Here is a 16,261-nt window from a genome sequence, read left to right as displayed (position 1 = left end):
ACCCCCATACTGTTACTGAATAATACCACCACACCATAACCACATAGTGACTGAATAATACCCCCATACTGTTACTGAATAATAACACCAAACCATAACCACATAGTGACTGAATAATACCACCATACTGTTACTGAATAATACCACCACACCATAACCACATAGTGACTGAATAATACCACCATACTGTTACTGAATAATACCTCCACACCATAACCACATAGTGACTGACTAATACCCTCATACTGTTACTGAATAATACCTCCACACCATAACCACATAGTGACTGAATAATACCCCCATACTGTTACTGAATAATTCCACCACACCATAACCACATAGTGACTGAATAATACCACCATACTGTTACTGAATAATACCACCACACCATAACCACATAGTGACTGAATAATACCCCCATACTGTTACTGAATAATACCACCAAACCATAACCACATAGTGACTGAATAATACCCCCATACTGATACAGAATAATACCACACCATAACCACATAGTAACTGAATAATACCCCCATACTGTTACTGAATAATACCACCACACCATAACCACATAGTGACTGAATAATACCCCCATACTGTTACTGAATAATACCTCCACACCATAACCACATAGTGACTGACTAATACCACCATACTGTTACTGAATAATACCACCACACCATAACCACATAGTGACTGACTAATACCTCCATACTGTTACTGAATAATACCTCCACACCATAACCACATAGTGACTGAATAATACCTCCATACTGTTACTGAATAATACCACCACACCATAACCACACAGTGACTGAATAATACCCCATACTGTTACTGAATAATACCTCCACACCATAACCACATAGTGACTGACTAATACCACCACACCATAACCACATAGTGACTGAATAATACCACCACACCATAACCACATAGTGACTGAATAATACCCCCATACTGTTACTGAATAATACCTCCACACCATAACCACATAGTGACTGACTAATACCTCCATACTGTTACTGAATAATACCACCACACCATAACCACATAGTGACTGAATAATACCCCCATACTGTTACTGAATAATACCTCCACACCATAACCACATAGTGACTGAATAATACCCCCATACTGTTACTGAATAATACCTCCACACCATAACCACATAGTGACTGAATAATACCACCATACTGTTACTGAATAATACCACCACACCATAACCACATAGTGACTGAATAATACCACCATACTGTTACTGAATAATACCACCACACCATAACCACATAGTGACTGAATAATACCCCCATACTGTTACTGAATAATACCTCCACACCATAACCACATAGTGACTGAATAATACCCCCATACTGTTACTGAATAATACCCCCACACCATAACCACAGTGACTGAATAATACCCCCATACTGTTACTGAATAATACCTCCACACCATAACCACATAGTGACTGAATAATACCCCCATACTGTTACTGACTAATACCTCCACACCATAACCACATAGTGACTGAATAATACCCCCATACTGTTACTGACTAATACCCCCACACCATACCCACATAGTGACTGACTAATACCCCCATACTGTTACTGAATAATACCACCACAAGATAACCATATAGTGACTGAATAATACCCCCATACTGTTACTGAATAATACCACCACACCATAACCACATAGTGACTGAATAATACCCCCATACTGTTACTGACTAATACCACCACACCATAACCACATAGTGACTGAATAATACCCTCATACTGTTACTGAATAATACCACCACACCATAACCACATAGTGACTGAATAATACCCCCATACTGTTACTGAATAATACCCCCACACCATAACCAGTGACTGAATAATACCCCCATACTGTTACTGAATAATACCACCACACCATAACCACATAGTGACTGAATAATACCCCCATACTGTTACTGACTAATACCTCCACACCATAACCACATAGTGACTGAATAATACCCCCATACTGTTACTGAATAATACCTCCACACCATAACCACATAGTGACTGAATAATACCACCATACTGTTACTGAATAATACCACCACACCATAACCACATAGTGACTGAATAATACCCCCATACTGTTACTGACTAATACCTCCACACCATAACCACATAGTGACTGAATAATACCCCCATACTGTTACTGAATAATACCTCCACACCATAACCACATAGTGACTGAATAATACAGCCATACTGTTAGTGACTAATACCACCACACCATAACCACAGTGACTGAATAATACCCCCATACTGTTACTGAATAATACCACCACACCATAACCACATAGTGACTGAATAATACCTCCATACTGTTACTGAATAATACCCCCACACCATAACCACATAGTGACTGACTAATACCCCCATACTGTTACTGACTAATACCTCCACACCATAACCACATAGTGACGGACTAATACCCCCATACTGTTACTGAATAATACCTCCACACCATAACCATATAGTGACTGAATAATACCCCCATACTGTTACGGAATAATACCTCCACACCATAACCACATAGTGACTGAATAATACCCCATACTGTTACTGAATAATACCTCCACACCATAACCACATAGTGACTGAATAATACCCCCATACTGTTACTGAATAATACCTCCACACCAAAACCACATAGTGACTGAATAATACCCCCATACTGTTACTGAATAATACCTCCACACCAAAACCACATAGTGACTGAATAATACCCCCATACTGTTACTGAATAACACCACCACACCATAACCACATAGTGACTGAATAATACCCCCATACTGTTACTGAATAATACCCCCATACTGTTACTGAATAATACCATCACACCATAACCACATAGTAACTGAATAATACCCCCATACTGTTACTGAATAATACCCCCACACCATAACCACATAGTGACTGACTAATACCCCCATACTGTTACTGAATAATACCCCCACACCATAACCACATAGTGACTGAATAATACCCCCATACTGTTACTGAATAATACCACCACACCATAACCACATAGTGACTGACTAATACCCCCATACTGTTACTGAATAATACCACCACACCATAACCACATAGTGACTGAATAATACCCCCATACTGTTACTGAATAATACCCCCACACCATAACCACATAGTGACTGAATAATACCCCCATACTGTTACTGAATAATACCCCCACACCATAACCACATAGTGACTGAATAATACCCCCATACTGTTACTGAATAATACCACCACACCATAACCACATAGTGACTGAATAATACCCCCATACTGTTACTGAATAATACCATCACACCATAACCACATAGTGACTGAATAATACCCCCATACTGTTACTGAGTAATACCACCACACCATAACCACATAGTGACTGAATAATACCCCCATACTGTTACTGAATAATACCTCCACACCATAACCACATAGTGACTGAATAATACCCCCATACTGTTACTGAATAATACCGCCACACCATAACCACATAGTGACTGAATAATACCCTCATACTGTTACTGAATAATACCACCACACCATAACCACATAGTGACTGAATAATACCCCCATACTGTTACTGAATAATACCACCACACCATAACCACAGTGACTGACTAATACCCGCATACTGTTACTGAATAATACCACCACACCATAACCACAGTGACCGAATAATACCCCCATACTGTTACTGACTAATACCTCCACACCATAACCACATAGTGACTGAATAATAGCTCCACACCATAACCACATAGTGACTGAATAATACCCCCATACTGTTACTGAATAATACCACCACACCATAACCACATAGTGACTGAATAATACCCCATACTGTTACTGACTAATACCACCACACCATAACCACATAGTGACTGAATAATACCTCCACACCATAACCACATAGTGACTGAATAATACCTCCACACCATAACCACATAGTGACTGAATAATACCCCCATACTGTTACTGAATAATACCTCCACACCATAACCACATAGTGACTGAATAATACCCCCATACTGTTACTGAATAATACCTCCACACCATAACCACATAGTGACTGAATAATACCCCATACTGTTACTGAATAATACCACCACACCATAACCACATAGTGACTGACTAATACCCCCATACTGTTACTGAATAATACCACCACACCATAATCACATAGTGACTGAATAATACCCCCATACTGTTACTGACTAATACCACCACACCATAACCACATAGTGACTGACTAATACCCCCATACTGTTACTGAATAATACCCCCACACCATAACCACATAGTGACTGACTAATACCCCCATACTGTTACTGAATAATACCTCCACACCATAACCACATAGTGACTGAATAATACACCATACTGTTACTGAATAATACCTCCACACCATAACCACAGTGACTGAATAATACCCCCATACTGTTACTGACTAATACCACCACACCATAACCACATAGTGACTGACTAATACCTCCATACTGTTACTGAATAATACCTCCACACCATAACCACATAGTGACTGACTAATACCACCATACTGTTACTGAATAATACCACCACACCATAACCACATAGTGACTGAATAATACCCCCATACTGTTACTGACTAATACCACCACACCATAACCACATAGTGACTGACTAATACCACCATACTGTTACTGAATAATACCCCCACATCATAACCACATAGTGACTGAATAACACCCCCATACTGGTACTGAATAATACCACCACACCATAACCACATAGTGACTGAATAATACCTCCATACTGTTACTGACTAATACCTCCACACCATAACCACATAGTGACTGAATAATACCCCCATAGTGTTACTGACTAATACCACCACACCATAACCACATAGTGACTGAATAATACCCCATACTGTTACTGAATAATACCTCCACACCATAACCACATAGTAACTGTATAATACCCCCATACTGTTACTGAATAATACCACCACACCATAACCACATAGTGACTGACTAATACCCCCATACTGTTACTGACTAATACCTCCACACCATAACCACATAGTGACTGAATAATACCCCCATACTGTTACTGACTAATACCACCACACCATAACCACATAGTGACTGACTAATACCTCCATACTGTTACTGAATAATACCTCCACACCATAACCACATAGTGACTGACTAATACCCCCATACTGTTACTGAATAATACCTCCACACCATAACCATATAGTGACTGAATAATACCCCCATACTGTTACTGAATAATATCACCACACCATAACCACATAGTGACTGACTAATACCCCCATACTGTTACTGACTAATACCACCACACCATAACCACATAGTGACTGAATAATACCCCCATACTGTTACTGACTAATACCTCCACACCATAACCACAGTGACTGAATAATACCACCATACTGTTACTGACTAATACCACCACACCATAACCACATAGTGACTGAATACCCTCATACTGTTACTGAATAATACCTCCACACCATAACCACATAGTGACTGAATAATACCCCCATACTGTTACTGAATAATATCACCACACCATAACCACAGTGACTGAATACCCTCATACTGTTACTGAATAATACCACCACACCATAACCACATAGTGACTGAATAATACCCCCATACTGTTACTGACTAATACCTCCACACCATAACCACAGTGACTGAATAATACCCCCATACTGTTACTGACTAATACCACCACACCATAACCACATAGTGACTGACTAATACCTCCATACTGTTACTGAATAATACCTCCACACCATAACCACATAGTGACTGACTAATACCACCATACTGTTACTGAATAATACCACCACACCATAATCACATAGTGACTGAATAATACCCCCATACTGTTACTGACTAATACCACCACACCATAACCACATAGTGACTGAATAATACCCCCATACTGTTACTGAATAATACCACCACACCATAATCACATAGTGACTGAATAATACCCCCATACTGTTACTGACTAATACCACCACACCATAACCACATAGTGACTGAATAATACCCCCATACTGTTACTGAATAATACCTCCACACCATAACCACATAGTGACTGAATAATACCCCATACTGTTACTGAATAATACCACCACACCATAACCACATAGTGACTGAATAATACCCCCATACTGTTACTGAATAATACCTCCACACCATAACCACATAGTGACTGAATAATACGCCATACTGTTACTGAATAATACCTCCACACCATAACCACAGTGACTGAATAATACCCCCATACTGTTACTGACTAATACCACCACACCATAACCACATAGTGACTGACTAATACCTCCATACTGTTACTGAATAATACCTCCACACCATAACCACATAGTGACTGACTAATACCACCATACTGTTACTGAATAATACCACCACACCATAATCACATAGTGACTGAATAATACCCCCATACTGTTACTGACTAATACCACCACACCATAACCACATAGTGACTGAATAATACCCCCATACTGTTACTGAATAATACCACCACACTATAACCACATAGTGACTGAATAATACCCCCATACTGTTACTGACTAATACCTCCACACCATAACCACATAGTGACTGAATAATACCCCCATACTGTTTTTGAATGTCATGATCCTGGGGTATGTGGACCCACTAGGTTGCTCCGCTCTAGCGGAGTATCAGCTGGCCAACTATAGTTAATAACAATCTCTAGGATAAGAGTACCTGGGAGGATGTTCAGGCAGATGCTAGGAGTAGCAGACACGTGGCACAGGTGATGCTTGGCATGGCAGATACCAGGCGCAGCGGATGACACGGAACGTGGAAAATGACAACACAACTCCAACACTAAATGCAGCTAAGGAACAAGCACATTTACGGGATGGGTTGCGTTGAGGGGTTCCTTCGGCATTTTCCATCGGGTTAACTCCTCAGCGGAAAGGCAAACCTCAGCATCCGTTTCCCTCACTATTGATATCAATGGTGATGGAAACTTAGCTAATGGTTTCCATCTGTCACCGTTCTGACATGGTTCCATCGTTTTGATGGAATCAATAGCGCAGTTGACTGCGCTATGCGTCAAGAACAATTGATATCAATGGTGAGGGAAACGGAAGTTTCCGTTTGCCTTTCTGCTGAGGGGTTAACCCGACGGAAACCTCAGACTAAACCCCTCAGCGGAAGGGACAATTTGCCAGCCTAACATGGGAATACACAACAACGCTCAGGCAAGGAGTAGAAGGGCAGAGCCCTTTATATAGTCCAGGAAGAAAGGGGATTGGTTAGGGAACATTTTGGTTGGTGCGCGCACTGGTCCCCAGCCTTAAAAAGGGCCCACCCTAGATGCGGGGGGAAGCAGCCGCGCGAGTTAGCGTCTCCTAGGAGGAAGACACCGACAAGCTCCTAGTGTCACAGAGTAAGTATGGTGTGCCGGCGGTCAGCGACCGTGGACACAACACCAGTTCATTTAAACTGATGGCATCAGGATAGTGCACCCAGTTCACTCGCACAAGTACACCGGTGTTTCTATTACAATCCACGTGCCCAGGTCATGTACTGCAATTATAAGCAATTTGGCAGGGTACCCAGTGCATTTACTATACCCTACAAGCAATAATCCAGGCTCCTTACACATCTACCTCATGTTTTTCACCAAAATTTAAGCGCACAATACAGTGCTGGGCACGTTGAATGACGGACACCACCGCCGCTCTACAGACCCCATTGACTTATAATGTTGCCCGTCATTTTTCTCGAATACACTGCGTGTAGCGCTAATATTTCCATCAAACGTGACGGAATCTGCGAGGGGCGTAGCAGGTCTTTTGATGATTTTTTCCCTGGTCTGTCTAGGCCATGTTTGTCTGATCCATCAAGAGAACAATAGAGCCGTCATTCACAATGTGATCAGGGGATTTTGGTGGGTGTTGGCAGCCGGGGTCCTTATGAAGGCTCCCAGATCTGCCGTACAACGCAAAAAACACGTATTGCAATGTATCCTGCAGCAATCCAACAACCGCATATTCAAGTGTCCTAGGGGAACTAAAAAAAAAAAATTGTAAAAAGTAGTTTAATAAAGTTAATATATAGAAAAAAATAAAAAATAAATACCTTAAGTTAGGAAAAAAATGAATCAATAAAAAAAAATATATAATTGGTATAGACGCGTCTGTAATGATCAAAAACTATCACAAGATAATGTGATTTACCCTGTGCGGTAAATGCTGTGAAAAGAAGGAAAAACAAAAACACAATTGACAGGAAGAAAGTGATGAAGTCGTACGTACACCCAAAAAAATCAATATGCCGATCCCTGCTCTTCTCGGACACCTTCAGTCGGGGGGGGGGGGGTGTCGGGACGCTGCCATTCACATTAGATGGTCAGCCGGTCCCGCCGGCTTTATTTTCTGAACGTTCCACTCACCTTCATAGATTCATAGATGTAACGGCCCCTGTAGTCGTAGTCAGATAGTCATACAAATCCTTTGTTTTTACTATGTTAAACATTGGGTTTGATTTATACAACAGTTAATTTCCTGGTACATGAATATTGGGGTTTGGTATAGTATGAAATAACTCGTAACACCGGTACAAACTGTTTATTTATTCAGCAAAACTTTCCCACAGGAACACGACTGTAGCCACATTTATCCTCCAGGTGATCACACCTATAAATCCAGCCCGCTTGTATTCAGCGTGTATTGTGGGCGCCCGGGCTAGGGATGCCACATATTTCCTACTCCACCTCATAGCCATCCCACAGTGCCAACCAGCAACCAATCAAATGCAGCGTTCTATTCCTGTGCCAATCGCAGTCCGGTATCTTCGAGCAGAAGCGATCGTCATTTCTTCCATCAGGACTGATAAATGACATTTACAGACAGTGCCAGGAAGTTCACCCAATATCGAGGAGAGTCCAATGACCTTCACGTAGCCCCCGAGCCACGCGGTAGCCCCCGAGCCACGCGGTAGCCCCCTTGTTATAGATGCTCAACCAAAATTGTCAACATTAAAACTTTTTCGTTTGTTTTTGATTTTTTCCTTAAACACGAAGACTGTATTAAAAATGTTCAAACTGTGGCACGAATAAGCCGACAAATAAATCTCTTGCATTAATCCAAAAAATTGTCAAACATGCAATTTAAATATAAAACCTTTCCACGTGTCATTCCTAGAAGTCAAACATCATCTGGCCCAGGTGAACCGCCTTGTGTTTGAGAAGATCGGAGATCTCTGTAAAACACTGTCCGCACTCTGCGCAGAGGAACGGCTTCACGTCTACGTGACTTTTCTTGTGCATGATGAGATCCGACTCGTAGGCAAAGGATTTCCCACACTCCAAACACGGAAACGCCTTCTCAACCGTGTGGGTTCTCTGATGAGCCAAGAGCCGATCGTTCCTGGTAAAGGATTTACCACATTGAAGACATGGGAACGGTCTCTCGCCGTTGTGAGTCCTCTTGTGTGGGATCAAGTTCGATTTCTTGGCAAAACATTTGCCACAATCAGAGCAGGCAAATGGCTTCTCCCCCGTGTGTGTTCTCTGATGTTGAATAAGAACAGATTTTTGCGCAAAGCACTTCCCGCATTCAGAACACGTGTATGGCTTCTCCCCGATGCGAGTACGCTTATGCTTCACCAGCACAGATTTCCGTGTAAAATATTTTTCGCACTCTGGACACGAATATGGCTTCTCCCCCGGGTGACCGCGCTGATGTGTAGCAAGTCTGGTGAAAAACTTTCCACATTTAAAACAAGAAAACTGCTTGACGGAGCTGTGACTCTTCACGTGTTCATGGAGATCAGACTGGCTTCCAAAAAAAACTCCACACTGAGAACAGGCGAAACGCATTTCAATGGTGTGGCTGATGAGGTGAATGTGAAGGTCGGACTGTTGGGAGAAGCAGCTTCCACACTCGGGGCATGAGAACGTCTGCTCCATGTGCGTTCTGTGGTGGTCCAGGAGACTGCTCTTATATTTAAACGCTTGGCCACATTCGGAACATGAAAATCGCTTCTGGCGAGCGTGACTTTTCTGGTGTTCGATAAGGGACTCGTTACGGGTGTAACATCTCCCGCATACCAGGCAAACAAATGGCTTCTCCCCAGTGTGAATTCTCTGATGTGCGAGAAGTCTGTCCTTTCTCGAAAACCGTTTCCCGCATTCCAAACATGGGAAGGGCCTCTCTCCGCTGTGATATCTCTGATGTGCCAGGAGATTTGACCTCCGGGTGAAATACTTTCCGCATTCAGAACAATAATGTATTTTACCCCCAGTGCGAGCAGTAACAGAAGGCGATTTAGAAGTGGTGGAGGATTCGGGATAAGTGGATGGATCTGTACTGTGAAGGAGGAGGAGGGCCGCGGCTGACGGAACAGGCACGTCTCCTGAACAGTCTTGTGTGACCGTGTTATTTTCTGTCCTGCCATCCTGAGCTACAATGAGCGGTCTCTCGGATATGTTCCAGCTTCGGCTTCCATCTGAGGGGAATCAAGAATGTAAATAACAGACACAGGAACAGTCATGAGTTTCTCAGCGCAGTTTCCCTTATCGATCAGTCGCTGCGTTTAATTCAATCATCAGTCTATGACAGGAGTAAAGCTCCAGGCTAAAAACTGGTTTCTGTCACCTCGTTACAGGAAAAGGTCAGCACCAAAACGGCCTGACACAGGGAGGAAACCACTCACCGCACAGCAACGACTGTCTGTAACAGACAAACATCACGCGGCGGTATACACTGGGAGGACTCCTGCCGTAAGGCTGCAACGTATCCCACCGCATAGGCATACAGTGGGATACATCGCCCGAACCACCCAGCGCAGTGCTGTGCCCAGGGAAGCTCCTGACATTACTATTTCATGTATGGACGGTATCGGAGGAGCATTACAATTCTAGAGTCGCCGAGCAGCGCATCGGAAGCGCTCTGCCCCTGCACTCCGGCCCTGGGAACGCTCCTGATGTCACTGTCCATATATGGGTGGAGTTCAGGAACTTCCCCGGGCCTGAATTTGTGAGCATTGCGCTATATGATGCTCTTTCTGGAGACTCCAGCCCTGTACATATAGGTTTAACCATACCTGCGACGGATGCCATAAAGTGCCATCCCATGTTAAAAAAAACCGTATACCACGAAATACACTTTTATTTACGCATGATCCCTCAGGAAGGAATAGCGCGCTTTTTGGACCTCCGTTGGGATAATGGGGCCCTATAGAAATGTTTAGCATGGACGTCAGGAGCTTTTCGACGTCCACGCAAAATGTGGTGTGTACTAGGTCTTAACTGTTTTTGCTATGTAAGAGACTGCTCACTTCCTGTCCCAATCACGTCTCTGTGGTCAGTCACACCCCTGACGCTCCCTCTATGACGTCATCACTCACCGCCCTATATAAAGCAATATCAGTCTCATTGAACAATGGGGTCTTTCCCCCTGTTGCCGGCACCGATGCCCTTGCCTTATTACCTTGCTCTAGTTCTATTTCCCGTTGCTGGTGCGGGTTGTTTGACCTCGCTGTTATTCTTGAGGCCTTTACCTTGGATTGTATTTGACCTTGCTATGTTACCCGATACCCGACCTCTGCTTGCCTGAAAATTCTTTGGATTGTCTTTGTACCTGGTCTTGGTATATCTGCACCACCTAGAAAGACTGCCCAGAGAACATGGCGAAGTCCATACCTCCTCATGGAGGTCCCTGGTGAATATCGGAAGTCCGTCAGACTCCGCGTCCCTGGGTCAGTCACTGATCACTTCTAGTGGCATCTATAGGATTTACATTAGACTTTCATTGATTTGTACTGACAGAGAAGAGTTTAGACTATGAGACCGGCGTAGTGAGAGGAGACATTTACCTGGGCTGATATCTGTAAAAATTTCCACCTCTGTAAAGTTCTGATCACTCTCCACAATCGTCTCATCTTCTTCTTCATCTAGAACTTCAATTCTATCAATCAGATCTTCACCCTACGAGAAGAAGGCCAATGAGAAAAATCCATACACCTCCTCTACTGAACACGAGTGACCGGTCTGCAGTAAATACCTGAAAAGTCAGCGGGACATCGAGATCTTCCTCTGGATCATCCTGGGAATACAGGGGACATCTCTCTCGTCCATCTCGCTTACTGGATCTCCTCTCACCCGGTGATGTGCGGTTCCGGTGGTCCTCCAGCAGGACCTCCTTGTGGAGATCCCTCTTACATGGTGATGTGAGGGGCCGGTGGTCCTCCATCATAGCGCCCTTGTACAGATCCCTGGTACCCGGTGGTGTGTGGTTCCGGTGGTCCTCCATCATGACGTCCTTGTACAGATCCTTCTTACCCGGTGATGTGCGGTTCCGTGGGTCCTCCATCATGACGTCCTTGTACAGATCCTTCTTACCCGGTGATGTGCGGTTCCGCGGGTCCTCCATCATGACGTCCTTGAACAGATCCCTCTTACCCGGTGGTGTACGGTCCCGGTGGTCCTCCATCATGACCTCCTTGTACAGATCCCTCTTACTCCGAGGTGTGTGGTCCCGGTGGTCCTCCATCATGATGTCCTTGTACAGATCCCTCTTACCCGATGGTGTGCGGTCCCGGTGGTCCTCCATCATGACCTCCTTGTACAGATCCTTGTGTTCTTCTATATACTCCCACTCCTCCATGGAGAAATAGACGGCGACATCCTGACACCTTATAGGAACCTGACACACAATGATACAGTCATCACCCAGACACATTATACCGTGTTATTATATATTTGTCACAGACCGCCACCGTTCCTGAACTTGCAAAGGCCGCGACCAGACCTTTGGCATCCTGCCAGCGTCTTCCTCCTAGGAGATGCCAGCACTCACGGCCGTACGGCTCTCCTCTGAACGTTAGGGTGAGCGCACGCGCTCGGTCCTGGCTTTAAAGGGCCAGCGTGCACACATGTTAAAAGTTCCCTGACCTATCCCCACATGTAATTAATTAATTATATTCCCGGATCACCCTGGACTATAAAAATAGCCGTGCCCTTTCATTCCTTGCCTGAGTGTTGTCTTCCCATGTTCGTACTGCAAATGGTCCCTTAGTTGTATCCTGCTCCCAGTGTTCCCGTGCCCTGCTCCCAGTGTTCCCGTGCCCTGCTACCTGTATCCCGTGCCCTGCTTCCGGTGTTCCCGTGCCCTGCTCCCTGTATCCCGTGCCCTGCTCCCTGTATCCAGTGCCCTGCTCCCTGTATCCAGTGCCCTGCTCCCTGTATCCAGTGCCCTGCTCCATGTATCCAGTGCCCTGCTCCATGTATCCAGTGCCCTGCTCCATGTATCCAGTGCCCTGCTCCATGTATCCAGTGCCCTGCTCCATGTATCCAGTGCCCTGCTCCATGTATCCAGTGCCCTGCTCCATGTATCCAGTGCCCTGCTCCATGTATCCAGTGCCCTGCTCCCTGTATCCAGTGCCTTGCTCCCAGTGTTCCCGTGCCCTGCTCCCAGTGTTTCCGTGCCCTGCTCCCAGTATCCCGTGTCCTGCTACCTGTATCCCGTGCCCTGCTCCCTGCGTTCCCGTGCCCTGCTCCCTGCGTTCCCGTGCCCTGCTCCCTGCGTTTCCGTGCCCTGCTCCCTGCGTTTCCGTGCCCTGCCCTTTCATTCCTTGCCTGAGCGTTGTTGTCTTCCCATGTTCGTACTGCAAATGGTCCCTTAGTTGTATCCTGCTCCCAGTGTTCCCGTGCCCTGCTCCCTGTAGCCCGTGCCCTGCTCCCTGTAGCCCGTGCCCTGCTACCTGTATCCCGTGCCCTGCTACCTGTATCCCGTGCCCTGCTACCTGTATACCGTGCCCTGCCCTTTCATTCCTTGCCTGAGCGTTGTTATCTTCCCATGTTCGTATTGCAAATGGTCCCTTAATTGTATCCTGCTCCCAGTGTTCCCGTGCCCTGCTACCTGTATCCCGTGCCCTGCTTCGTGTTCCCGTGCCCTGCTCCCAGTGTTCCCGTGCCCTGCTCCCAGTGTTCCCGTGCCCTGCTCCCAGTGTTCCCGTGCCCTGCTACCTGTATCCCGTGCCCTGCTCCCAGTGTTCCCGTGCCCTGCTCCCTGTATCCCGTGCCCTGCATCCCGTGCCCTTCTCCCTGTATCCAGTGCCCTGCTCCCTGTATCCAGTGCCCTGCTCCCAGTGTTCCCGTGCCCTGCTCCCAGTGTTTCCGTGCCCTGCTCCCTGTATCCCGTGCCCTGCATCCCGTGCTCTGCTCCCTGTATCCCGTGCCCTGCTCCCTGTATCCAGTGCCCTGCTCCCTGTATCCAGTGCCCTGCTCCCAGTGTTCCCGTGCCCTGCTCCCTGTATCCTGTGCCCTGCTCCCTGTATCCCGTGCCCTGCTCCCTTTATTCCCGTGCCCTGCTACCTGCATCCCGTGCCCTGCTACCTGCGTTCCCGTGCCCTGCTCCCTGCGTTGCCGTGCCCTGCTCCCTGCGTTGCCGTGCCCTGCTCCCTGCGTTGCCGTGCCCTGCTCCCTGCGTTGCCGTGCCCTGCTCCCTGCGTTGCCGTGCCCTGCGTTGCCGTGCCCTGCTCCCTGCGTTGCCGTGCCCTGCTCCCTGCGTTGCCGTGCCCTGCTCCCTGCGTTGCCGTGCCCTGCTCCCTGTATCCCGTGCCGTATTCCCGTGCCCCGCTCCCAGCGTTACCGTGCCCCGCTCCCAGCGTTACCGTGCCCCGCTCCCAGCGTTACCGTGCCCCGCTCCCAGCGTTACCGTGCCCCGCTCCCAGCGTTACCGTGCCCCGCTCCCCGTGCCTTGCTCCCCGTAACCTGCTCCCTGTATCCCGTGCCCTGCTCCCTGTATCCCGTGCCCTGCTCCCTGTATCCCGTGCCCTGCTCCCAGTGTTCCTGTGCCCTGCTACCTGTATCCCGTGCCCTGCTACCCGTATCCCGTGCCCTGCTACCCGTATCCCGTGCCCTGCTCCCTGTATCCCGTGCTGTGTTTGTTCCTGAGCCTTTCTAGTGTTGGAGTTGCGTTGTGTCATCTGCTACTCCTGGTATCATCCGCCACGACAAGCTCCATCTGTGCCAAAGCCCCTGCTACTGTCTGGACTCTTCCAGGTACCCTTTTGCTAAGGACTTTGTATGGACTGTGATATGGCCAGCTGCCACTCTGCTATGGGTCCACATACCCCTAGATCGTCACAATAATGTCCCGGCAGCGTCATCTCCCCCGTCAGCAGCTCGATGATCTTGTGGGTGAGGTCCAGGATCTTCTGGTTGTTCCTCTCATGGGTCAGTGAGTGAGGTGGAGGCTCCGTGATGGGGGTCTGGGTCCCGCTCCGTCCTGCGGTGGCATAGTGTTGGTTGCTCGGTGTCACACACTCACCCGTGCTTTTCTTCACCACTGTGCAGTCCTGTGTATGGGAACAGTCACTGAGTGAATAACTTCATGTAACCCCAACTCCTTCACCTGTCCAGTCTTATAGAACGAGGTCACGTAACACATCATTCCCAGAATCCTCACCTCTCCGGTCAGCAGGTAGACGATCTCCAGGGTGAGCTTTAATATCCGCTCCGTCATGTGACTCTGTCCATTGTCCGTTCTTGGTTCTTCTGGGGGATCACGTATATAAGAGCCGCTCTCCGACAACAAGGTGTAGTGTTCACGTGACTTCATAGCTCTGCCTAGAAGAAACGGGATGATGGGACGTCTGAGACCACGCGGAGTCCAGCTCCGGTCCACATATCTACTAGAACACCACGCGGGCCTCGGGTCTCCTCCACGCATGGCGCTGGACGCAGTTATCGGTTAGGACCATCTCTAGCGCCGGCTTCCCAGAATTTCTGCAGGAAAATACTCATAAATTGACTTGTGCGGCGTTTTTTAATCTACATGTCAATTTATGCTGCAGAATCATCCAATGGGGACAAACAGCGAGAGCGACAGCAAAGAAATAATAAAAAAAGTTAATACTTACCCCCAGGCGTTGTCATGGTGACGGGTCCCTCTGTTCGGAGTCCTGGGATGATCCCCCTGTGACTGCTGCAGCCAATCACAGTCTACAGCGGTCACATGGGCTGCAGCGTCATCACAGGAGGCGGGGCTGGACTCAGACCAGAGGGACACCTAGCCATTCCTGGGGGGTAAGTATTCATTTTTTTTTCCACATTACATTATAGGGTACAATAAACGGTGGCGTGAAAAACTACGACTCGTCCCGCAAAAATCTCATGAC

The 16,261-nt window shown here is 46.6% G+C and overlaps 1 protein-coding gene across 6 annotated transcripts in view; it reads right to left on the bottom strand.

The window, feature by feature from the left end:
- Positions 1 to 8,670: 8,670 nt before the first annotated feature.
- Positions 8,671 to 16,261, bottom strand: part of LOC142663485 (uncharacterized) — a 53,682-nt gene continuing 46,091 nt past the window's right edge. For 4 of the 6 annotated variants that reach the window (XM_075842157.1, XM_075842161.1, XM_075842160.1 and 1 more), the window contains 5 exons: positions 15,550 to 15,710; positions 15,215 to 15,439; positions 12,142 to 12,783; positions 11,954 to 12,065; positions 8,671 to 10,585 (listed from right to left, as the gene is read on the bottom strand). In XM_075842157.1, coding sequence (XP_075698272.1) covers positions 9,276 to 10,585; positions 11,954 to 12,065; positions 12,142 to 12,783; positions 15,215 to 15,439; positions 15,550 to 15,710 — 2,450 coding nt within the window. In that variant the 3' untranslated portion in view covers positions 8,671 to 9,275. Of the gene's footprint in view, positions 10,586 to 11,953; positions 12,066 to 12,141; positions 12,784 to 15,214; positions 15,440 to 15,549; positions 15,870 to 16,261 lie in introns of all 6 variants that reach the window. The other 2 variants (XM_075842159.1, XM_075842158.1) reach the window with 1 other exon arrangement.

Source organism: Rhinoderma darwinii, chromosome 11 (genome assembly GCF_050947455.1).
Source record: "Rhinoderma darwinii isolate aRhiDar2 chromosome 11, aRhiDar2.hap1, whole genome shotgun sequence".
NCBI classification, from domain to species: domain Eukaryota; kingdom Metazoa; phylum Chordata; class Amphibia; order Anura; family Rhinodermatidae; genus Rhinoderma; species Rhinoderma darwinii.
This window is presented reverse-complemented; position numbering and strand designations above follow the sequence as displayed.